The 25855-nt window shown below is 42.4% G+C and overlaps 3 protein-coding genes across 6 annotated transcripts in view; 1 reads left to right on the top strand and 2 right to left on the bottom strand.

Moving 5' to 3' along the window:
• The first annotated feature begins 377 nt into the window (after window positions 1–377).
• Window positions 378–5389, top strand: klhl22 (kelch-like family member 22). 2 transcript variants are annotated; one of them, XM_083784678.1, is made up of 8 exons: window positions 378–517; window positions 997–1327; window positions 1454–1619; window positions 1699–2010; window positions 3340–3749; window positions 4068–4260; window positions 4722–4955; window positions 5043–5389. In XM_083784678.1, exons 2-8 carry the CDS (start codon window positions 1101–1103, stop codon window positions 5382–5384), a joined length of 1884 nt encoding a protein of 627 aa, XP_083640804.1. In that variant the 5' UTR covers window positions 378–517; window positions 997–1100; the 3' UTR covers window positions 5385–5389. The 2 variants fall into 2 exon arrangements, with proteins under 2 accessions (XP_083640804.1, XP_083640805.1); XM_083784679.1 differs by having other exon boundaries at window positions 430–512.
• Window positions 5390–10823: 5434 nt separating this feature from the next.
• tbx16 (T-box transcription factor 16) lies at window positions 10824–14169 on the bottom strand (the record flags this gene model as incomplete). Its single annotated transcript, XM_083783506.1, has 8 exons — window positions 10824–11449; window positions 11708–11912; window positions 12018–12186; window positions 12309–12455; window positions 12692–12856; window positions 13293–13395; window positions 13831–13987; window positions 14154–14169. The coding sequence occupies 8 exons, from the start codon at window positions 14167–14169 to the stop codon at window positions 11035–11037; spliced, it is 1377 nt and encodes a 458-aa protein (XP_083639632.1). The 3' UTR covers window positions 10824–11034.
• Window positions 14170–18734: 4565 nt separating this feature from the next.
• cabin1 (calcineurin binding protein 1) overlaps window positions 18735–25855 on the bottom strand; it is a 76328-nt gene continuing 69207 nt past the window's right edge. For 2 of the 3 annotated variants that reach the window (XM_083784905.1, XM_083784903.1), the window contains exons 36-38: window positions 23827–23988; window positions 21293–21498; window positions 18735–21063 (exon numbers count right to left, since the gene is read on the bottom strand). In XM_083784905.1, the coding sequence (XP_083641031.1) occupies window positions 20920–21063; window positions 21293–21498; window positions 23827–23988 (512 nt within the window). In that variant the 3' untranslated portion in view covers window positions 18735–20919. The remainder of the gene's footprint in view (window positions 21064–21292; window positions 21499–23826; window positions 23989–25855) is intronic. The other variant, XM_083784904.1, reaches the window with a different exon arrangement.

Here is a 25855-nt window from a genome sequence, read left to right on the forward strand (position 1 = left end):
GCCAGAGAGCAAACGTCTCTAATCAGGGTGTGTAGGACGGTCCCGCAGGCTGGAAGGACGGCCGTGTTGTCATTGGGTAGTTCGTTGTCAAGCAACTGCAGACAAGCACGTCTCACAGTTTGACTAAACAGTACTGTACTTAGGCAAGCCTGGGACCCAGAGACCGAGGCTAGTACGTAGGTCCTGGTCCCACGAGTCAAATAGAATCGATTACGTTCCCCCATTACATGTTTAGTAATACATACGAAATAATAAGTAATACATACGAAAAGAAAAATCAACTTCGCACGATGGTCTTTGTTCACACTAGTAATGCAAATTAGTGGTTGCCTAACAACCAGCAACTAGCCATTTAAGCCAACAGCGCCACCGGCCCTCCGAGCTATGGGGTGTACCACTGAAAGAAAGTAAACAGTCCTGTTTTGATTCTGTCAAGCCAGCTGCAGTGCTGCCTACGCCTAAACCTGCGGTGTCATTTTAAATAAAATTGAAAGCAATTGGAGGGTTTACATGTAATGTAAGACTTTAACATTTCCTTGAATCAAATTTCTGTTTTATTCTAGCAAGTTGTTTGGTTTAATCCGTGCTCCCACCTAGCTTGTCAGCTAATGTTTACATACCACTTTGACGAGTTATAGTTCGCTGTAGTGTCTCCAATGTTGGTCGCAAGATAATAAACCATTGTTAAATCCATGGGACTTAACTCTATAGATAGATATCGTTCAGAAACTCCTGTGAAATATAGAACTTCCCGGAAAACATGCACATACCGGTACCATTGTTTTAAATTGTTTTTAGACTTCTTTATGTTAATTATGTTTTATGCACATGCACACTGTACTGTGGCACTTTGAGATTTGTTTCAAATGTAAAGTGCAATATAAATAAAATGTATTATTGCTCCATAAGTACTTTCAAGCAAAGTGTTTGTCAAACATCATGACTCCAGTTTAATCTCTCCACTTCCTACTTACTGTATGTCTTTTTTTCTTTTAGATACCAACAACATTCATTCTGTTAACTACTAAGCTGTGCAAAGATGGTGTCGGTAAAGTACGGCAGGCACAAGTGATGTAGCCAAGCCACATAAGGACCCTGCGATGGCTGAGGATGGTGATCAGCGGCTGAGTCCAATGGGAGGACATGCTGATTCATCAGGCCACTGTGGCCGCCAAACCTACAGAAGTTCTGGCCACTCCCAGAGCTTACTGGGCGGCCTGCTTGCATTAAGGGAAAACGGCATCCTTTTTGACGTTGTGCTATTGGTGGAGGCTCGCCCCATTCAAGCCCACCGCATCCTTCTGGCAGCCTCCTGCGATTACTTTAGGTAATGGTTACATTCATCCTGATGTCTTCGGCTCACCAGGAGTGCTTTTAATTGTAAAGGAAACGCCAATGGAGTTGATTTCTTAACAGCCACCGTTTACTAGTTCAATCAATGTGTCTTCATTAGGGGGATGTTTGCCGGAGGGCTCCGGGAGACACAGCTGACAGAGATCCCAGTACATGGTGTAACTTACTTGGCTATGACGAAACTTCTTGATTTCATCTACACGTCAGAGATCGAGTTAGATGTAGATAATGTACAGGAAGTCCTTATTGCAGCCACTCTGGTACAGGTAGGCTGCTTCCCTCTGCCCCTTTCTTACATATTTAGTTAACTTGTTGCTCGTAACCAAGCTCTGTTTGTTTTTATAGATTGAAGATGTTATTGGATTCTGCTGTGACTTCCTCTTCTCCTGGCTGGATGACAGCAACATATTAGAGGTCGATAGATTGGCTGACATGTATGGGCTGCAACAACTACAGTCCAAGCTGCACACCTACATCCTCAAAAACATCCAGGCTTTCTCTCGAACCGAGGTTTACCGTCAGCTCCCCCCAGATAAAGTCTTCAGAGTGCTGTGCAGCGACGAACTAGACGTGGACTCTGAAAACGAGGTGTATGAGGCAGCGCTGCACTACCATTACAGTCCTGAACAGGTGGAGACAGACCAGGTGTGCTTGCAGGTGGGTCATAAGTGTGTCCGTTTGACATAAGCCTCTTGTCTTTGTCTGACTGCAAATTAGGTCTTTGCAGTTTTTGGGCAGAAACTCCCACAGAACATTACAAAGAATTACAAATAATTCACTTCAAAATGCTCCCCACCATGACACCACCTATAAAGCACTAGATAACTTGGCTCCCCGTACCTCTCTGACCTCCTCCAGCCACATGTCCCATCCCGTTCCCTCAGGTCCAGTGATGCCGGCCTCCTGTAGGTCCCCAAGACCAGGTGCTGAACCTGGGGCGACAGGGTTCTCTGTGGCTTCCCTCTGGAATGCACTCCCCAAACGCATGCCCCGGAGCCTTCAAAACCGCCCTGAAAACCCACTTATTTACAATTTCCTTTCCCAGTTGACTTTATATCAACTCTTGTTTCTGGTGAAGCCAATCGTGGTCAATAAGGATGGAATATAAAAAATCACACCCATGTGTCTAACTCATGTTGATTAGGTGATGTAAAACAAACGGTGTCAAAACAAACATTAAATTCTCTTTATTGTTGATGGCATTTAATGTTTGTGTTAGGGACAAGATGATGTTAGCCCTGAAACATGACTGTCATGATTATTATGACAGTCATGACGCAACTGCGGCCTGTTTTACGCAATTGCGTAAATCACCCGTGGCACATGTGGCGAGTACTTTCTTACTTTGAAATCGGAATGTTTATATACACGTTTGGACTGTAAATGTAGCGATCGCGTAAAACAGGAGGCAGTTGCGCCATGACGCTAGTACGAGCGTCATGTGAACCATGGCTAAGATGATGTAAACTTTCCCTTCATTGTCAATGTCGTTTTTAAAACAAACATTGAACTAAAAACAAACATTAAACCTGTATATAGGAGGGCCTAGCGCCCCTCAAAAATCTGAAAGACCTGTTTCGTTAGAGATACTGTGTACCCATGTGCGTGATTTTGATGAGTACTGTGCAGAAATGGGCCTCCTGGTGGCGCTATAAAAGGTCTGCATGAAATATTTGGGCCAAAGGTTCTGTCCCAGAATCCAGGGAGTGTGTCTGCAGTTTCACAGCAAGCAAGCCAACAGTGCCAGAGATTAGCTGTTCACAAGCAGAATGACCCTAGCCTTGTGGCCCATAGGTTGCGTGAGGCGGCTTGATGTATAAGTAGTACTGTAAGTACACCCCCTGGACATGACGCGAGTATGGCACAGAGAGAGCAGGTGGATACCTGCTCTCTATGGTGATATATTAACAATCATATATATATTAATTGCTTTTATCCTTGACCATTCTACGCTAACCATATCCAATGTTTCTTTCTGTCTCAAAGGACAATCTGAAGATGCTTGAAGCTGTGCGTTTCTGCCTGATGGAGAAACATGTGTTGCTAAGGCTGTATGGCCGGCTGAAGGAGTGCCCGCTGCGGGACTCAGTTGGAGCTGCGCTGCGCTACCATGAGCAGGAAATCAGGCAGCCTGTTCTGCAAGTTCCTCTCACCCAGCCTCGTTCCAGCCTCCGCTGCATTGTGGGTTTTGGGGGGATGTTTAACTCCAGATCCCTCTCAGACACAGAAGATTTGTTCCAGGTGTACCACCCAAGCTGGGAGAAGTGGCGTACACTCACTGCAAATCAGGCTCCGCGCATGTCAAACCAGGGTATCGCTGTGCTAAACAACTTTGTCTACCTGATCGGAGGGGACAAGAACACCAGTGGATTTCGTGCTGAAACCCGCTGCTGGAGGTGGGAATAACCACTTAATGTCAGTTGAGTCAGCTGAGTCAAAATAACAGTTTGTGTCAAATTAGTAGTATATATTCCGGAAAGATAACACTTTAAAATGTTATTGTTTGAGATGTCAGTTTTTATTTGACTAAAGATGAGTCTAAAGATTAGTTTTTGTTTCTCTGCCACTCTTTTTGGTCAGGCTTGCACTTGATTCAATTTGGAACTCTAATTTGCACCCTCTAATCTGTTTACTGCTGATTGAATTTGAGACTAACCTGGCAATGTAGTCATATTTTCTACTTGATTGCTTTGAGCTGCTTTCTCTTTTCCCAGGTATGACCCTCGTCACAACAGCTGGTGCATGATTAAGCCTCTGCAGCAGCAACATGCCGACCACTGTGTTTGTGTAGTGGGCGAACATATCTATGCCATCGGTGGTCGGGACTACAGCAATGAACTGGATGCAGTGGAGTGCTATAATCCACAAACCAACACCTGGGATTATGTTGCTGCCCTCAAGAGAGAGGTATAGTACACACATACATTAATTGCAAAACGAAAGTCACAATACTCTTACAGTCCACCTGATGGTGCTAGAACTCCACTTATTGTTGAACATACCCACATAAAAATGTACTTTGCTCAGTAAATCAAATAATCGCTATGGGGTGATCAGCCAATCACAAGCCAATGTTTGTGTTCACACAGACCCGGAAAGATGGACATAGGAGGGGCTAGTGCACCTTTCATGACATGAAATTCGGCTCAAAGTGCTTTACAGAGCAATGGAGAAAGAAAAGCAGCGCATAAAACATTAAAATAATAGCAGTAATGCAATACAGTGAGGACATGAATATGAGATCAATTAAAAGCAAGAGTGTAGAAGTAGTGCAGAACCAGTTTAGAGTCAGTGGCTAGGTGAAACATAGGTAAATCTGATCTTTTCATGATAAATGTCCTTGAATAATAGTCTAGCCTTCCTTCTAGGTGTATGCCCATGCTGCAGCAGTGGTGAATGGCAAAATATATATCACCTGTGGACGCAGAGGTGCTACATATCTGAAAGAGACGTACTGTTTTGACCCAGCTGCCAATGAGTGGGTAGGATGTGCAGAGGGGCCCGTAGAGCGGGCGTGGCATGGCATGGCTTCTGTTAATGGACGTGCCTATGTTATCGGCGGAAGCAATGATCAGCGTGGCTACCGCCGTGATGTCCTTAAGGTAGAGCATCTCCATTCCCTAGTGGTCATTACCAATTGTACGGCACTACAGATATAACGGAGAGTAATACGTTTTACAACTTTTCAGGTGGCGTGCTTCAACCCAGCAGCTAACTCTTGGTCTCTGGTGAGCCCTCTCCCAGCTGGACATGGTGAACCAGGCATGGCTGTGTTGAACAATTTCATCTATATACTGGGAGGGCGCTCCCACGACAAAGGCAGAAGGATGAGGTATGTTCATATATACAACACTGAGACAGACGACTGGACGGATGGGATGCCGTTTGAGGGCCGTATCTCTGGTTTGGCAGCCTGTGAGCTGCTCCTCCCCTCGGCTGTTCTCGCTCAGGCCAAAACCTGGGAGCAGCGCAACAAGGCCCCCTGGGAAGACGTGGAGATGGACAACACAGAGGACTCCAGTGATGACTGATTTGATTCTTTATAGGGTACTGATACTGTCCAGAAGCAGCTGTTCAGAATGATTGGGGGCTCAAGACACTTTGTGCCCTTTCTAGTGGTTATGGAGTAGTTGCGTCCCTGCATGTTGACCACTTTGATGATCAACATGTGCCTCTGAACCAAAATATTAATCTGGGCCGTTTTGTGTTGTTATTGCTAAAGTATAGCATAAGATATTTAATCTGTCCACCAATCCTTGCCTAGCTCACATGTCTTACAAGAATGACCCCCATTTATGTCAATCAAAAGCAGCAATATAGGCTATGCAATTATCAGGGTTTTCTGGAATACACATGGCTCACCAATGCTTTTTTGCTCTTGATATGGATTTTACACTTTTCTCAGTTGAAAATACACATTATTTTGTCAAACGGGTCACACAATACTTTTTTGCCAAAGCATAAATTAGGCTTTAGGGTGCTGTCTCACCGAACTTTCATTCTGGCAATGCTTTTCAATGGAAAGTGTTTAGTTTTGGAAATCTGCGAATAGCAACAAACCGCATAGAGTTCGCCGCATAGGCAGAATCGAATTTCTGTGTGACCACACCCTTAGACTAATGGTACTACTGTGTCATTTTGTAATGTCATTAGCAAGCTAATTGAATTGTATAACTGATAATCTGTTAGTGTTTTTACCATGTTTGTCTTATCAACTAGTGATTATTGCCAAACTGTGGGCAGTACAAAAATAACTTGCATAAGAGTATTCATGATAAATGTCATTGTTTGTGCCTTGTTTTCTCAGTCACAATACAGAATCTTATGTTCATTATATTTTGTTTTGATGGTGATGGGGTATTGTGCCTCGAATATAAATATTTATAGGCAAATAAAAGTGTAAACTAAAGATGCATTATTTTAAGCAACTGTATAAGGAGGGAATACCAAACGACTCACCCCTTTACCAACTTTTAATGTAGTTAACAGTTAATTTAGTATTTCCCTCCCTCTCTGAAATTATCTTGTATACAGATTTATTTGATTGTATAGTAGTCTATCTCTATACACCAACATGAATTATGTTTATTATTTACAGCTAGGTAGAGTAGTGGGGCGAGATGGAAAAGGGGCGACCGTACCGGTTACCTAAAAGGCATACACAAGTGCGACATTGTACACCACCTCTTTATGCTGCCATGCCCATGTGATATAAAGAGATATTGAAACTTGGTAGAACGTTGGACGTGCATGTTTGGGTTTTATATTATTCCACCCCCTGTGACGTCAGGAGGGTCTATACTACATCATTATAAAAGGTACCGTTCACTTCACATGGGTTTTTAAATCACAAAATGCACTTAATATCAGTGGATAGACTGTATGCTGAACATTCACACGTTCAAAGCCATTTGGTGACATAATCCAAAGATTACACATACGGTATAGAAAATGTGTACAAGTAGAGAATGTTGCATCATTCTATTGCTTAATACAAACCAATAACAATGAAGCTTATGACATCAATACCACTACTATGCATTATTTCTGTCACAGAAAGGCTCGGTCAACAATGATTCAATATGTTACTTTTAATACAATACAATAAAAAGGATACATTATAATGGTATCCAGTGCCACACTTGGGTCAAAATATGCAAGTAATGAAGTTGATTCATGGGTAGAGCTTGGAAATCAATAAAATGAATACACTGCATTTTTCACAAGTGAGTTTCATTCAGGCTTTGGAGGTTTCCCCCCTCCTGGTTTATGCAGTTCATTTTCAGAAGTGTACACAGTATAAAATGCTCATTGTTAATTTAACTCTGAGCATTTTTACAGTGTAGTTGAAAGAGAATGTTCCCATTGATCTTGGTTTTTCTCAATTGAACTGAAATGAAAGCCACTAAGCGCGAGTGAGCAGGCAGTGATGGTTGTTGTGTTTTGCCTTTTATCCCGCCCAGTCTCTACCAGTTCCTCTCCATTTGGCCCTATAGTCCATTGACTTTATGAAGCTTGACTGCTGCTTTCCTCTCTGAGGCTGTTTCATCTACATCTGTTACCCCCACCAGCCCCAAGTCAGTGCACCCCCTCTCTATTTCACACTGCTGTGCTACCCCCCATCATGATGTCTGGCTGCAGTCTGCTCACTCTTCCACTGGACATCAACCTGTAACAATCTTTATGTTTATGTATTTGTTAATAGCAGTCTATTCATCCTAAAACTATCACCACCTGGGGGATAATTAAGACATATGCTATGCACTTAGCCTTGCCAGAGGCCTTTACCATCATCTCAGTGCAGGTCGATCTGTTGCTCTTTGCTTGTCCATTATCAGAGCAATTAAAACCCTTAAATTGCCCATTGGTGTAGTGCTGAGCAGTTTAAACTCAGTGGGAGTGGGGGTTTACATTGCTAAGTGCTTGTGCCCTCTTCTTGCTGTTTCTCCTGCTGTGAAGGGTGACATAACATTGAGCATAAACAAGGTTGTCCCTACAAACGCCATTAGAATGGTGGAGAATGATAAATGTTAAGACACCTTGGAGGCTTGGAGGTAGTTCTGCACGGAGGGTCTCTTTAATTGTACATCCAACCTAGACATCCAGAAAGTATAGGCCAGACACCTGCACACAGGACGCAAAGCACAGCCAAATCACATTGGCTTCCACAGACATACTGTAGTTAGTAGTATGAACTTGACATTGACTGGAGTCAAAACGTTTTGGAGGAGAGGTTATCAGTGTTATCACTCTGTTAGTTTGAGCTGGGGAGCTGTGTGGATTATTAATTTAGAGGATTCCAACCCAACATTTCACTTCAAAGTGCTCTTACCGCTATCTCAAATTGACCTCTGAGGGGTTTTTTTGTAATAATAACTCTTAATTTCCACCATCCCTGGACAGGATGACTGCTCTTTGAAGCAAGGATCAATACAGATGCCACTCTGCCCTCCATTACCTTTCCTCATCAAAATGTGTAAATAAACTTGTGTGCATCAGCATCATGCTTCAGCTGAGGAAAAGGGAGAAAGGGACCAGACATCCGGCCCCACTAATGGCTCAAGAGGCCTACTAACTAATGAATTGAGCTGAGTAAAAGTCCACATCACCACAGAATTGTTCCTGGGGGATGACATCCCCTCCTCCTCCTCCCATCCTAACCTTTACAACGGTCATTAGCGGTTCATATCCACCCAGCACAGCCCTGTTTTTCAACTGTGAAAGGAAGCCGACAGCCCCCCATTTTCAGGCTATTTAACGCTCATTGAGATGGAGAACGATAGTCGTACCATGTTTTATGATGCCAGTGGGTAAACCTCAGCAGGTGAACCTCCCCCACACACACACACACACACACACACACACCCTGTTCAGAGTCACAGCAAGGCTCTTTTAATGCATGTTGGGTTGGGACAGAAACTACTGTCATCTTTACTACATCAGCTAATGGAAAGTAAAAAGAAACATTAAGCCTACTTCAGGAAGAATACTGTTTTTCAAAACTTGTGTATTAGGCTACCTTCACTTGTAACGAGTTAGATCCTAGATGTCCCCTCCCCAGACCTTCCAGGTATACTTTCCCTCCAGTTAAAATTATTTATATTATTTATTACACTCAAACTACCAGCGAAAACATTCTCTGGGCCTTCGACTGTCAGACAAAAACACACATTGATGCAAACATAATACTAAAGTGTTACGTGAACATACTGCAATGCAACAATAATAATCAAATACTGTATGTGTCAGAGTACTACTGTTTAAGATTTTATTCGTTTTCTCTGAACATGGAGTGTAAATGTTTGGGTTGTGTATAAAATTGTGATAATTAAGAGTAAATGCTTCATCCTACTCTTTTTCGAACATTGTTGTGTTTTGCTAGTTGTTTTCCTGTTTTGTATATTATGCGTTTTTAATTTATGTTTGAAATAACCAAATGCATTCATTATTCATTCAATATTACACATTTGTATTGCACAGGGCCCTAAAGTCTTGACTTATGAACATGAAAATAAATGTCATTGTCACTCAGATTTAGTGGAGGAAGTTGCCCCAGAGAGGAAGTGTTCTTTGTACCTCTATTTAGTCACCTGTTTATCACTTTAGTGAGATTGTCAAAGAACTGTTGTTTTTGTTATTAAGACCTGTTTTTTTGTTATTAAGACCTGTTTATGATCTTTGGCATAGTCATTAAACTATACATGATGTGCGGCTTTTACTTGCTATAGTTCCATCATAATATGCATAGTGAAAGAAGTGCTTCTGTCAAAAATCAAAGGGGGGTGCATTTCCCAGTCGGTAAATTTTTTCCATGGAGGTATAGCTGCCTGTGTCATTTCCTCATTTAATGGCAAGTACGTTGTTTCAGTTGTTGATACAGATAGACACAAACAACAAACGAGTATCTCCGGATACAGGAAGAATGGGCACCTGAATGTTAAACTGGCCATTTCTTTTGAAAAATATTAAATGACACTTTTTCAGGCATGCTCAGACACGTATGATGTAATTTCTCCATTCATTGGACAAAAATCTACAATATAGTTGAATAGTGGGTGGGTTTTCGCACTGAAAACCCACCTGTTCAGAATAGCATTCCCGAGCTGATGTGTTTTTAACCTGCTACATGTACAGTTCTTATTGGTTTTACTCTTATTTTACTTGTTTTCTAATAAAGTTGTCTTTTCTCGTGTTCATGTGGATTTTGAAAGCAGCATCTGCCATATTGGAGAAATGACTACGAATTTACTACATTTCTGTCTTTGATAACCACAGCCAATTCACAGAAAATGTGCAATTCTTATTTAGGTAATTAACTCTACAACTGCCTACAACAGGTAAATCTAGCTAGAGCTGCAAGACACACTGAGTAGCGAACCATTGCCAGGCTTGCTCATGTGCAGGAAAAATGGCCTAATGGTTCTGGGCCTTATATCCTAAAATCTTGAAAACAGAGCACAGGCCTATACATCTTCTCCACACTTAATTTTGTATTTTACACACATAAAAAGTGTGTAAAATACAGGCACGCGCAAACTGGAACTGGACCCCCTGCAAAAGGGAACAGAGTCTTGGCCACGGCCGTGGCCATTGACAATGCATTGGGCACTTGAAGTTATATATTTTGAAATTGTAACAGAAATAATCTGTTACAATTCCACTTAAAAATATGTGTTCAATCATGTTGCTAATGCTATATAATCAATATATATATTTTTTCGACACAAAGAATAGATTAAAATAACTTTAAGGTTTTTATTTTCATACAGATCACATCACAGTTTTAACACATCAAATAATTGCACACCTTTTTCACGCTTTTTTTTACAAAAATAATAGGCTATTGAAACTCGACAGGAGGAACTTAAATTCAAATACAAAATAAATAGACAATTCATTACAACTAATCAGCACTTCGGTTGCAGTCCGTGCTGGAGACTGGACCGTACTGAACCGTGCGACCGCTAGTGATGATACGGTGGCAATAGGTCGCTCCTCACTCAATTTCACTGTTCAGTTTTTCCATTGGTGCTCTGACAAAAGTCTCTGGCTGTCAGCCATGTCTGGGCATGCATTCTCATAGCTGTGAGCACGGGGATGAACACCCCCAGGAAGATGTGTGCGACAGCCTCTACAGCTTCACCCTCAGTCAGTATAACTCACCACTTTGCGGGATTATGTTCACCAACAACCATAGGAGAAGAGTGGATACTGGCTCCATTCCGCTACGTTGCTATGGTGATACCCATGGTGCACCGCTTGTGTGGTGTAATCAGTGGGCAAATGGTGAGGTGGAGGCGGGTATTGGGTGGGACCGGGACCGCCCCACTGGCCCAGGGCCTGCTCAGCACCATAGGGGCTGTAAATGTGGTGGCTAAGCACTCCCTGCTTATTGGCCTGAGCCATGGTCATGTTGAGTACCCCTGTCATGTTGGTGTAATCCTGGTGGTGGGCCGGGAGGGGCTGTTGCTGTGGCCCACAAGAAGATGGGCCGATGTCATGAGTGCGGGACTTAGAAGAGTCGGGGTGATCCGTCACAGTTGCAACATCTGGGACTCTAGACTCAGGAGAGGGAGGTTTTGTATACTCATGGATCCTAAAATTCAAAAGAGAAGGTTCAGAGTTATCTTACAAACCAAGAACAGGAATTTCATTGCCCACGTTGACGGGAGTCATTGCTCAACCACACAACACAAGAACAGTTATCTCTCAGATCGAAACATCATGCATATCATATTTTTGTCAATTTATGGGCTTTAACCCCTGGGCATTGGGGGAACATTATGTTTTTTCAGCATGCTTCCGTTTCCCAATATTCGTCAGGGTGGTGGTGGTGATGGGTGTAAGTAATTACCTGTAAGGTTGATAAGATGCTGGTGCTGGTACAAGCTGTTCTGTATTGTACATATCTCTAGTGTCAGTGCCTGGGGGTGATTCTGTGCGTACACTCTGTTCCCTCTCAGGGGCCCATGGGGAGTAGCTTTCTTCCTTGACCTCTTCTTTCCTTTTTGGGACATCTCCTTCCTCACCCTCATAACCCTCATATGACTGGCAAAAATCTGTAATGAAATACAAAAATGTAATAAACCAAACCAAAACATATCAATCATCATCGCAAACAGAAACAAACACCAACAGAGTGAACATTTTGAAACCAGCAGTACCTGTAGGACTGTCCTCATCAGACTCCCTTTTCACGATGGCATTCTTCTTGGCTCTCTTTTCTGGTGGGCAGACTGCGATTTTGGCTGCACGTCTTTTGCCATTAGCTCCTTCCTCTTCATCACGGAAACGTTTTGCAAACGGGTTGTTATCAACCTTCAGTTTTGTTATCTATGGAAAGAAGAAAGGTGGGTTAAAATCACAGTTATCAAAGACTTCTTGTTCTCACTTAAATGTAATGATTATGAGTGACAAGAGTCACAGTGGCAACAATGGGAAAAATAACCACTCACCTTGGTGTTCTGGTAAGCAGTGACCGCTGTGAACGACGTCTCAGGGAAGGTGAAGGTCTGAAACATGCTCCAACCGACGCTGTACAGGTCTTCTGCTTGAACAATGTGGAAGCGTGGATGGTAACGATGCATGGAGTGCAAAATTATCTGGTGAGAGAAAGAATTGACTCTTAGGTGGAAGCACAAGTCAAATGTACAGTGAAATAAGTCAATATACAGTAATAGAAATAGGGCATGCACACTTCATTTTTTTTAAGGTTAGCACACAGCAAGACTACCAACCATTCTTTCAGACGAATGATTTATCCAATTCTGAGTTTTTTGGAGTGGAACTGGGGACGTAGTTCTATAACTATATTCATTGTGCTTTCAGTTCAACTTACATGGCCATGTTGGTCCAGAGTATTGTTGGTGAGCTTCAGCTTGAGGAAGGAGACAGACTGCTTCATCCAGTGGCACCCCGGGGCGGGAGAGTCTGGGTGGACGTAAGTCCTGCAGGGAGGCTGGGGCTCCGCTTTTCCTGCCACCTCCCATTTCTCTTTATTCCACTATAAGGAGAACAAGATAAGCCAAAGTGTCATTATTGTCTGTCATACGGAAAGGTGATATTGTAGCAGAGCACCGTCTTCCCTTCCCACAGTGTTGGGGGCAGGATAGATAGAGCCCAGAGTGATGGCTGGCTGGTTACCACCCACAGAGAAAAAGGGATAGTACAGTGGGGTCCCAGCAGGGGATAGAAAAACAGGAAGAGATAACATCCTTTGATGTGCAATGTCAGGAGAGGGGGGTGATAAACAGGGGGATTTGTTGTGGTAACCATTTCAGGGAACTCTATTTCCAATGTCATGGGTGTGGGGTGAATTACATATTAGTTTCCATTTGCAATTTAAGCCAAAAAGTGTTAATATTTTAAGCAAGGGTTGAAATTTGATACATTTCTGACTGGATTCTTGACATTTTTAACAAATAAACATGCACTCTTACCTTATATCTGAAGCTATCCTCTGGTACCATGTCTACCAACAAGATGTACTTGACACATGGAATCAGGCCAGCGAGGTTGACTTTACAGTGGGGAAACATTCTCCTGGAAAAACAATAAATGCACAGATGCATAAATACATGGGAGCAGTCAAAATAAGCATGTTTCCTTAACCTTTAAACCAGTGGTTTTCAACCCATTTTGTATCAAGGCCCATTATTTATTTGGCATTTGAGCCACAGACCACAATTTGATTGGATAAGATTTTGTCCACAATTCCATTCTGTATTGATGTTGGTACGATAGAGATAACAGCAAACATTGATCAAAATAACAATTATTCTACATTCTCAAATTGTAATAAGATCGGCTATTTTCAGCAAATGTTTGGCTATTATGAGATGCCAAGAATAGACAGGGACGCCAGGGTTAATGTAATCCAAGATTCTACAACTTCAGCTACACTGTACTATTCTTTAGACTCTTTTAACACAAGTTAAATTAAATTTATTGGCAGTGCATGTGCTTTCTTTATCTTACCTGCCAGATTTAGTAATGATCATCTCTGTTCCTATTTCATGAAAGTCCTTCCAGAGGTCACTGTCCTCAAGAGTGAGCTTGATGCTGCTCTGGTGGTAAGCATCGGGTCCAGGGGCCACAGAGGATGGAGCTGGGATACTGAAGTTGGGCTTCAGGTCTAGCAAAGAGGGGAGATGGATCATAGTCAGTCACACATTAAATACTGGATGATCAAGAAATTTGAGCCATCAATTAAACATACGGTAAGTGCTATAGATTATAGAAGAATCCCGATTAGACAAAGCTTAGCAATGCACACTTCATGGTCAGAGAGTAACGCTCACCTCTAATGGATTGCATCCTTCCGATTCAATGGTGGAAAAGAGAGGAGAATAATGCAGATAGGGTCAATCTGTAGTCCAGTTATCCTGAAATATCCAAAGTGAGTGTTGGTTTTGGTCCGCGGACCGGTCCCTCCTATGTCTTGTGTGTGTAAAATCCAGTGGTTTAAGAAATAGGTGAGGCAGCAAGTCAATGTTGAGTCATCAGTTACTTTAGAGATCTGCAGCAGGACATATCTGTGGTATGGGGTGTCCCTGACTTTTAAGGGGAGACCTGCAGTGGGTGGGGTCAAGACAGCCATTCTGTGTCTTTGAAGTGGCACAATGATGGGTCAATGTTCCACTCTGATTGGAGGCTGCTGGAAATCAAAGAGACTTAACAGAGCCTTGATACCGTCCCCACAGGAAGAGGGACGGAGGAAATGCATCTTTATTAACTGCTAAGAGACTTTTAAACAAAATATGGACAGCCTTCCCCAATGAGGAGTGCATCTCCCCCGGCACAAAATCAAGTGAAAATACAATTCAGACATAAGTGTACAATTCAGACACAGCCTGCACAAGTACAATTCAGACATAGCCTGCCCAAGTACAATTCACACATAAGTGTAAGCAAAATACCTATTTAGTGTATCTATGCAATGTGGTAAAATATCCCATTATGATTCCATTGACAGAACTCATAGAATGAACAAGATTTAAAGCGATGTAAAATAACCACATTTTCCATAAAATAATTGCCTTGTGATCGCCAAAACTAAACAAGTTATGATACGTCTCCAAAATACGCTTTACACATTTCATTGAACGCATTTAGCCTACTGGCGTGGATTCTAATTAAAAACAAATGACAATATAATGCAATATCTGGCGATTCTGGACACACTTTCACACTTTTCTAAATGTCTCTGCTTAGGGCCACTCTTCATAATAGAAACTGAAAAGTGGGAGGGGACCTCTGTGTAAACCCATAATAGGGTGATGATACCACAGCAGTAATTCTCCAGGTGAGTTTTACCTGAGGGCGTCCGCTGATGGCCTCAGAGCAGTGGGGGTTGTGTATTGGGTGTCTAGACTTTGATAGATAATCTCATTATATTAGGCTAGTTTCCCTTGAAGGAGATGGTTTCTGCATGTGGAGAAAGACAGTGTATGGGCAAGCAATTAACAGCCTGTTAGCACCACAAGCCCAAGTCAGCCATGAATGGGGCAAGAGAGACAGAGAATAAAGACCTTCCCCAATAGCCTGAACCATGCCACGACTCACATCCAGAGCAAATCTACGGGTGTTATTCATAGTCCACATCTCGCATTGTGGCCTGTTACCATAGGCAATGCAAATGCTAAACACAGGCATTGTTTGAATGGAGAACCTTGAATTCACATCTGACCACAGTTCCAAATGTCCTGTCTCCACTGGCTGGGGTTTACATTAAAAACAGAAATATCCAATCTCAAGCTAGCTTCCCCTCACACGTCCAATTACACCTACCCAATCTCACATTGTATTCTGACATTTACATATTGCATACAATATCATCTGCAGTCTAGTAGTTATCTTGCAGCCATACACGATGGGAACGATTGCTTGTGACTCAGCAAATGTATGAAAAACTACTATTTTGCAAAAATACAAAACAAAAGCAAATGCATGTGAAACTAAAACCAAATATTGGAATGGAAGACAGACAACGGGCAATCTGCAAATGAGCAGAGCATGGCCCCTGAGGGACAAGCAGTTAAGCTCATCTAAAGACGTTTACAACTACAGCAACGTGCCTGTGAAATTATTGAGTTGCTCGTCTAAGGGCCCCATGAAGAGTCCATTTAGAATACGAACATAGAATAATGGTGTCATCAACGAGATGCACTTAAAAGATGCAAAGCTCTGCACAACACGTGTATGACAAATGCTACAATAGTTTACAAGATTATTTGTTACATCTCATTTACAAGTACACACAAGCACAATTCTAGTTGCTTTCAGCTTGACATTGTAGCTGTGGATTGTTCAAGTTCAACCCAGGGTGTTTTTGTGCTCGTCACCTCCCTCTCTCTCCTGTCTCACTCACTGTATCTGTCTTAAATAAACCACAAAATGTCAAAGCAAAACAAAACAAGATAACAGCCAGCGGACCATTTCAATAATCCCCCAGGTTGGAGTCACCTTGGTGGGAGAACTTGAGGAAGTGTGATGTGTGGCATTATGCTCTTTACGTGAACCCAATTGTTGTGAAGGAGTTATTAATCACAGGTTCAGTGTTGCTCTCCTCACTTTGCACTTCTGAGGGCAACGCTTCCCAGCCAGGGACCACTGGGTAATCTTCCTCTCCCAGTCGAGGATTACAAGGTATCCAGCATAGGACCCTTAAATGTAACCATTTCTCAAGGAGATAAATCACACAGCTCTTTATATTTAAATCAATGGTTTCTGACAAAAGCTGAGCCCCCTCCACACACACACACACACACACACACACACACAAAGTTGTGGCCACACTTGTTGCCTATTTTTATTTTTACAATATGACACTCAAAATAGGGATGTCAGGTTGAAAGTGATTACATTTTGCTTCATAATGTTAAAAGTTAGCTTAAAAAAGTAACAGGATAATAGATTCTGTATGAAAAGTTGGACTATTATCACATTGAGAACATTTTGGATTACCTTAGACACACAAGGCCTCAAGCCCCCCATCCGGACCCCAGGTTGTGCAACAGCTGATTTAAACAAACAGAGAACCTCATAATTGGAGAAAATGTGAGGACAAGTCCTACTATTTATCAGGCTCATGCCTCTCAAAGTGAGTGTCGCTGTTGAGAGCTAAGGTGTACATTTCAACAGTGCCAGTGTCATTCCCATTACACGCTGGGTCTGGAGGTGGCAGGTCTGTGAGGTCTGGGGGGCTTCTGTTTCAGTACGTGGCTGGGCTGGCAACAGAGGCCAGTGTCACATGAGAGGCCACTCTAGCCTCAGGGGGATTTGGACTTGGATAGCACATCAGTGAGTGAGAACATTGATAATGACTGCCAGTTCCAACAACAAACTAGAGGTATACCGTCCAAGGCCCTCGCTAATTTCCTCCCGTTTATGAACAGACTAAAATTGAGCATCTTGAATTAGTTGAATTATTGAATATTAATATTTTACAGTGAAAAGTGAATGATGGAGAACAATGGAAGCTATTTTCCACACACAGAAAGCACATTCAGTGTATATTTTGTTTACATCGAGTTGCTCTGTGCTCAATAAGGTTACAGTATTCATCCAGATCTCTACGACTGATGTTTCCACTGGCATGTTTTTTTGTTTACCAATCCATTGTGGTCTAACCCATATTTCTGCTAACTGCCCACCTTCAGCACCAGTGCCCGGCCTTTCCCCAGGTGTTTGGCCATTTGCTTTAAGTGCACAGATCCCCCTGTGCTCCATGCTTAACAGCTGCCAATACACAGCCAGGTCCCAGGGTTCAGACGGCTTTCTAGCAGCCCAATAAAGATCCCCTGGAGTGGTCTGACGAGAAATCTCGCACCTTTCGCTCACATTAGCCATGCAGCATGCCCTTTTGATGCCTTAATTGGCCACTTTGGAGTGGTTTGTAGAGGTTAGCACCCTTCGGCTGGAAAACAACCTGATGTCACAGAAGACCTAGAAACCCCCTGAGATGGATTCCTCCCAGATCAGACAGAAGTGATTGCTATGTATTGACAGCACATCCATCGCAATTTGAATGTATATTTTCATTGCTGTGCTCTGGGAGAAAGTGTTGAGGGTACAACGTCCATCTCTTCCGATGAATGAGAACATTATTTGATTCTAAAGTATTGCATATGAACTAAAACACTGAAAAAAGCGACTCATAGTTGACATCAGTTTTGTTGTATTACATTATTTTGTCACATAGGTTAAACAATAAGTCTTATTTAAGGATAGAGCATACAGATTTGTAGTACCCATATTGTTACAATCCCTCTCTTAACACCTCTTTAAATTAGGATTGACAGTCATCTCACATCCTCAAACTAGTGGCTGTGGGGGAGCACACATTTGGCCTGCTACATAAGAAAACAAACCTCAAATTTAGCTTGCCTGGTAAAGGGGCAAATGACAACTTCACAGCACTTCATAAGAAACTTCTGGAAGTTGCTAATGAAGACTAATGACTTCCCTAGTGTCGGAGACTTCGCACTACATTGTACAAGCCCATTGGCCACAATGTCAATGGTCAGCAGGGTGGTCTGTCAGGAGAGAAGAAAAATAGCAGAGAGAGCGAGAGACACCTTTCGCTCCAGGCTATATTTCTTAAGAGAACTGTGTTGCGATTTCTTGAAAGGCAAAGATTCTCATTAAAAACTGTAATCATGCATGGCCATTTGTTCATGATCCATGAAGTATTGGTAGCAGCAGAAATATTATTACAATATTGCATCATATAGATTATACTATACTTAGACTATAGTCTGACGGGGAAGTGCATAGAAAGGCAAACATTTGTCTAATTAATGTTATATAGAAATAAAGTAATCTGAATGCTAAAATAATATGTAGCACTGGCAATTTTACTAAAATGACTACAATGTAACAGTATTTTATCTTTTATTTCCATTGTAGCATGTTGCTTAAACATTTCCCATCCTCATTTGAATGGAGTTGCAAGTACAGTTCAAAAATATATTTCCTGTGGAAATGGACAGATACATACTGAAATATTTGCATCTTACCCAGTTCTCAATCGACACTACAGCCATTAATATAAATATATGTAAAAGACCTCATGCAGTGTTAGTTTGTATGCATTGTTTTGAAGGCATTTTAATTACCACACAGAACAGATATGTGTTTCTCAATATTTTTGGTTTGTGACATCTTGAATCAGTCCAAAAAAATAATAAAACAAAACAATTCCCCTCTAGTAGCCTGAGCTAAGAGGGGGCAGAAAGAAAATCCTTGAATCCAGTAACCTCCGAGGCTAAAATGTTCGTATCACAACTGCTTCGCTCGACAAAAATGAGTGACTGAAAAAAGTGACGCTGTTGTGCGACAAATTTGGCCTTTGGCCATTATACATTCTCAGAAGACTCTCAGCACTAGAATAGAAAAGGTATCTTACACCAAAAAATACAAACTCCCAACAGGTTTTCTCAAAGGTGAATATCATTTACAGCCATTGATTTGCATGCTTTTGTTTTTTTAAACTTTGTTTTTAGACAATCAGTAAATGTCCTTTTTGTAGAAAACAATCTGTAAAAAAAAAAAAAAAAAAGAAAAACATTCGGTTGTCTTCCACTGAGTTAGTCCAACATTTTGACAAACTTACCAAAATGGATCCACTGTAAAGGCATCTATATAGAAGGTTTTCCATACTCATTTCAATTACAATGAATTTAGGAATTATCAACAAAGAAAAAAGACCAAATCAATCTACCCATTAACTAGAAGACCTATCAACAATAGTGCGTGCGTGCGCACACACACACACACACACACACACACACACACACACACACACACACACACACACACACACACACACACACACACACACACACACACACACACACACACACACACACACACACACACACACACACACACACACACACACACACACACACACACACACCCCTCTCTCTATCCTGCCTAACTTAACACCCTGAACACTATTTAAAGCATCGTGATTTTTTTTTGATAAAGATATGTACAAAAGCTAGTTTGCAATAATTAAAACCAACTCCATATCATTCAGTGCGATGCTGGTGTCACAACTTCCTCCTAGTAAGTACCATTCCTCTTTAGCTACACAAATGCACACAACAAAACACCAAAAGGGACTAGTATTACAAGAAAAACAGTACAAATATAAAACCAAACAAATATTAAGTGACAAATAAAAGACAACCCATGTGTAAAGTGTAAACATATCCAATCTGCTACAGGTTATGAGGCTGTGTGGCCTACTGGCCATGACTGACAGGTCTTGAACTAGGCTGATTGTACTTAATTTCACCTTAGTGTCCATTGAAATGTCATATACAAAAAAATGCCAAGTGCATTTTAATTCTCATGCCTCTGTAAAAATGTTCTACGTGGTTGGCAGCTGTTAAGTAGTATTCTAACAACATGCCGCCGAGCAAACATCCCGACAAGAACACCTCACTGACCTCAGGTTTGGGGATGTGAACTTCTCAGGGCAAGGATTTAGCTGCAGGTCAGAGACACAAGTAGCGTGCAAACAAAGTAAGAAAAGATGCTTAAACAAAATGACTGGACTGCCACAAAATAATAATAAAATAAATCAGCCAGTATCTAGGTGCTGAATTGTTCTTTCGTGGGATTTCCCTGTTGTCATTGAAGGCATAGTTAGCCAATATATGATACATGTGAACAGCACATTACAGACATGCTGCAGAAATACAGACACTAGCTGCATACACACCGCTCACAGCAAGAGGAAACCTGTCACAGCAAAGACAAAGAAAATACTGCATCTGTTCCGTTGGGGAGGTTCTTTCTTTCTCCGGCCCCTAGAATAATCTGTAAATACACACTTAAAAAGAGAGAATAATGGCATTTAGAGATTATTTTAGCTGCAGTGACAGGTACCGTTCTGTTGATTCAAGGGGCGAGGCCAACGCAGTGGTGCTGCTCAAAAAGAGCGGCCAGACTTCGGCTCGTTTATTTTGTTGCATTCCACAGAAGGCCGAGGATCGGAGGAGGCAGTGAGTCCGTGACGACGGACACAGCATAATGACATGTAATGAGATGTCCTCAGATGTCCATGTAGTCGTCCTCCTCGTCCGACTCGCTCTCCAGGGACGACTCTTGGCTGGAGGTCTCCTGCACCTCCAGAGCCGGCTGGCTCAGTGTGTCCTTCTTCACCGTGGCCGCCGACTGGGACGACAGGATGACGTTCTGAACGGGAAGGAACAGCCAAGGGGTACTGGTTAAGTGTTATATATTCAATGGCTGGATGGAGAGGTGTTTACATATGTGCACGCACACGCACACGCACACACGCACACACACACACACACACACACACACACACACACACACACACACACACACACACACACACACACACACACACACACACACACACACACACACACACACACACACACACACACACACACACTACCTTGAGCCTCTGCTTGGTTTCTTCCGAGATGCTGCCTTTGGGTGAGAGTAAGGTGGGCGTGGGTGGTGTTACTGTGATCTCTGGGGGGAACTTGGTCACCGTGGAAGGGATAAAAAGCTTTGGCATGTTGGGGGGGATCCGTGAACGGATTCGATTGGGATCTGGAAGTTTAGACTGCTCACCACTGCTGGCATACTGCTGCTGGTCTGATTGAGAGATAAGCAGAAATGAACCCAATGCTGGAGTAGCACATTCATTGGATGCAGTATCACTGGTGGAGAATGTGCATAACAAGTAAAAAGTGTCACATTTATGAGACGCATCACCTGCCTCATTCCATGGAGCCACAAAGGGCCTCTCCATGTACTCTTGGTCTATGGATGAGACATTACTTCTCTAGTCTAGACCAGAGGTTCCCAAGAGGGTCCCCAGAGGGTCCGCGAGAAGGGAATCCCAAGTTTTCCCAACCGTCACCAGGATTTTCCAAACAGCGGTGAAAAATTGACTGTCCGTTCGAATGAAAATACCAAGGATTCGTCAGTGACTGTGATTTATAAACGGCTTCGAGTCTGTGTTAATTCTGTGTTGCGTAGCATAACAGTGACATCACTGTCCAATCCTTGGTATCTTTACCGTTCATGTGTGCTCAGCGAGCAGCAGCAGCTGCTAATGACAACAACAAGCTGTCATTATGTTGCGATATAGCCTACTTAAGTGTTATTCATAGTCTGGTTTATCGGTGGTGAGGTGACAACCGCAACTACAACATGACGCCACAGAGCCGCTGTGAAGAGCAAACCACCGCTCTCCCCAGCCCTTCTCTCTGTTTTTACTCACCACCTCTCCACGTTATTACAGCTCCGGTGGTCACCTCACCACCGGAGCGGTGGTCACCTCACCACCGAAAATCCAGACTATGAATAGGCCTATAAGGGCCAGTCAACTGTCTTCCGTGAGTTAGGTTTTGTATTGGTATGATGACGCGCGACGTGACAGGTTGGGAACCCCTGGTCTAGACCACCTGATGTGGTTAAAATGTACAAGGATGTCATGCCTGTCCATTTTTACTTTCCCGCTGTAAGCTGCAAGCTTCTCTGGCAAATGGGTGAACAGGAACAGACGGGACTCCTAGCTTATAGAGGACCATGTACTTCAAAGGAAAACCCACACAATCAAACTGCTTCATGTTTGAACAAGGCTTATAAAATAAAAGGTGTCCTTGTCTGTGATAAAGGATAGAATACAGGCAAGTGATTCTGTCTGTGCTGAAAGATTGGTTTGGGATTTCAGCTAAACTTGTCTTTCAGCTCAATCTTAATCCAGAGCAGTAAGTAAGAACACCACAATGTAATACATAGAAATAGTCATCGAGGATCATAAGTAAACTAAGAACCTTACATCTGTCGAACAGTAGAATATCTGTACAATGAAACTATAAGTAAACACTATATTTACTAACGCTATGTCTACATAATATGCTATCCAAATTACATATTTTTGCCTTTGCATACACCTGCAAGGTAATCGAGGCTAGGGCAAGTGAGACTTATAAATTGCCTTAACCAGCCGGTCGGACTGGGTACGAACAAGCAAAGTGGAGCTTCTTGATAATCAAATTTGAACACATTAACCTGCCAGGTATTAATTAATTCTTCCATCACTGCCAGTGGTGGAAACACATACAAATCAGACCTGTGTGAAGTGAGGGGCGCTCTTATCATCGTACATCATGACGTAAAACTAAAAATAGACAATTTAGCAAAGCCACGCCCTCTACCACTTATACACTCCCACTTGGACACTTTCCAGCCGGGCTCATTCATTCCAACGTAAATATCATGGATTTGATTAAATACTGGTTCATTTTTAGAACTAGACCTTCAAAATCTCTTAAAAATATCAAAATCCTGCCATATGCACTGGAAAAAATATGTGCATGACATTTCTTTTTTAAAACAATATTTTATCATATAGGAAAACTATTGCTGGAGAGGTTTGTCTAACGGCTAGACAAACCTCTACAGCAATAGTTTTCCTATAAAATCACAGCTAAGCATAACATGGGTTAGACTCTAACCCATGTTATGCTTAGCTGTGATTGGACCATAGCAGTTTGGGGAGGTAGGTCAAATTGCTCGTCCACATATGACGTAAATTCTCCATTCATTGTCAATGGGATTTTAACCTTTGTGTACAAAAATAGCCAATTTGCTCATCTACATACGACATAAATTCTCCCTTCATTGTCAATGGCATTTAATGTTTGTGTTCACACTTGTGTGAAGTGAGGGGTGCCCTTATCATCATACCATCATACATAACATTCCGCGCTCACTGCTCAGCCAATCAAATCATCACAAATATATCATTCCCGCCAATCACTTTTGGCGTCTTCACTTTGCTCAGCCAATCAAATCATCGCCATGGGGTGATCAGCCAATCATCAGCCAATGTTTGTGTTCACACAAACACTCAAAGCTGGCATAGGAGGGGCTAGCGCCCCGCAAAGAATATAGTAATGCAGCGCTACTTACCACTGCATGACTGTGTGGCACTACACATGGCAGGCTCCTCCTGGTACCAGCCAGCCCCTGCAGCGTCTTGCCCAGGAGAGACAGTGGCCATCTTCATTTGTTGGCAAAGGTGAGACTCTTGCTGGCGGTACGTCAAGCCTTCTGGGGGTTCCTCTCGCTCCTCTGTAGATACATCACAAGGTCACAAGTTCACAACAACCCAGACCAGAGGTAATAACACATTCCCATCGTTACTATAGGCGGGATCGTGAGGCCAGTGCCAGAAGAAGAGACCACTTCTGCCCCATCTGGAAGTGATTGCCCTCCATATTTGAGCCACATCCTCATTCTAGGCTGTGTATCAACGGACGATTAACTTTCTTAGCGCGATCAAAGATTAGGGTTTTATAAGGTCCCAAAGATCGCAGTTTGTCTCATTTTGAGGAGAAAAGGGATATTAAGCGTGTGCGCGGTCACGTGCGATTGGGATGTAGGTGTTTCTACCATGGGAGTAAAAAACCCAAACTATTTTTAATGCTGGATTAGTGCTTATTAATCAAATCTCGTAATCTCTTGGATGGCACAGTGGAGTACAGTAGCTATTCACGAGATGATCTCATTCTGGCACAGATTCGGTTAAAGGAGAATTCCGGGGTAGTTGTTTTCTTACCGTAAAAATAATAAGACGGCAATATATCCATTAACCACTGGTAGATGCGGGACCGTGCACGGTGGGTTAATCATCTGTCGTCTATGATGTCTGAAATGCGTCCAGAGTTTTGTCACAAATAAGCTTCAGCCTACGGCGAGAAGCCGATAAGACTCCGCCTCCCTGCGTAAAGTTACAGCGTGCAGATTTATTTTTTGCTTAATGGATATAATATCTGATATAATATCAGAATTCATCAGAATTTGGTAAGAAAAGGGCTACTCTGGAATTCTCCTTTAAGCACGAATTATACAAATTTATAACAGAAATCGCAGATCTACAACGCATGCTGTGATGCGTTGTGAGTGTGGCTATGTGCGGTACCGGACTCTGATTTAAACAAATAACTAGAAGTTCTAAACTAGAACTCAGGCTTCATCAGAGGCATCGACATGTGGTGACAAGGGGTGATTACATACAAATAGTAACATTAAACGTGGTAGTTGGTGCTAGGCAATACCACAAGATATCCTCATGTTCTAACATTCCATGTTGTGCAATGCAGCAGGTTACTGAAGGACGGACGGACGGACAGACAGACACACACAAAACTGAGTATCCATAAAAAGCTTGTCCTGGGATCTGCAATGAAATTGTATAATTGATGCATAACTCACGACACCTCTGGAATATCACAAATCATTATTAGAACAAGGTTAAATCTACAGTATGTACAACATTATGTCACATGCAGAAATGGATGATACCGACCGTGTTCAAAATTACACAGTGGCTTTTGGGGGAGCCCCGAGTGGTAGAACTCACTTTGGCACTCACTTTATGCACATACCCTCTCTATACAGTTAATTTTATACAGATAATCTTTAGCTTGGATAGAAACATTATTCCCCTTTTGTAATGCCACGTGGATAGTGTATGCTGTTCATTACGTTGCCAAACAGCACAGAGCTAGGTTGCATCCCATGACTATTATTATGAGGTTAAATGTGAACGCTAGGGGTGGAAATTCCCATCCCCATGGAACCCAAATTACGACCCTGGGGTTCATGCTACTATTATACTGCACAATAAATTGGTTGTAATCATTGTTTTTACAGCATATTTCACCCTGACCTTCGGTTTCCCACCCATGGAGGTAGATGCAAAATAATTCATGGAGCAGTAGGCCAGGTGTAGCTAATCAGTGCTGCGGTGAAAAGCAGCGTTTAATGGTACATCGCAGCTATGGCCGCACCCAGGGCACCCCTCCGTGGATTAATGTATAGGGGCAGCCGTGGCTCAGGAGGTAGAGCGGCCACTTCGATCCCTGGCTCCCCCTGAGTTAGTGTCAAAGCAATCTGGGTATTCATTCAGTTAAAAATCACACCCGTGTGAAGTGAG

This window comes from Protomyctophum parallelum, assembly GCF_964188405.1.
Source record: "Protomyctophum parallelum genome assembly, chromosome: 15".
In the NCBI taxonomy this organism is placed as follows: domain Eukaryota; kingdom Metazoa; phylum Chordata; class Actinopteri; order Myctophiformes; family Myctophidae; genus Protomyctophum; species Protomyctophum parallelum.

Bases quoted from the DNA above. Each gene is read 5' to 3' on its own strand.
- klhl22 (XM_083784678.1), top strand. From the start codon at position 1,101: ATGGCTGAGGATGGTGATCAGCGGCTGAGTCCAATGGGAGGACATGCT. The intron at 1,328-1,453 runs GTAATGGTTACA...TGTCTTCATTAG, and splicing joins GCCTCCTGCGATTACTTTAG to GGGGATGTTTGCCGGAGGGC. The intron at 4,261-4,721 runs GTATAGTACACA...CCTTCCTTCTAG, and splicing joins TTGCTGCCCTCAAGAGAGAG to GTGTATGCCCATGCTGCAGC.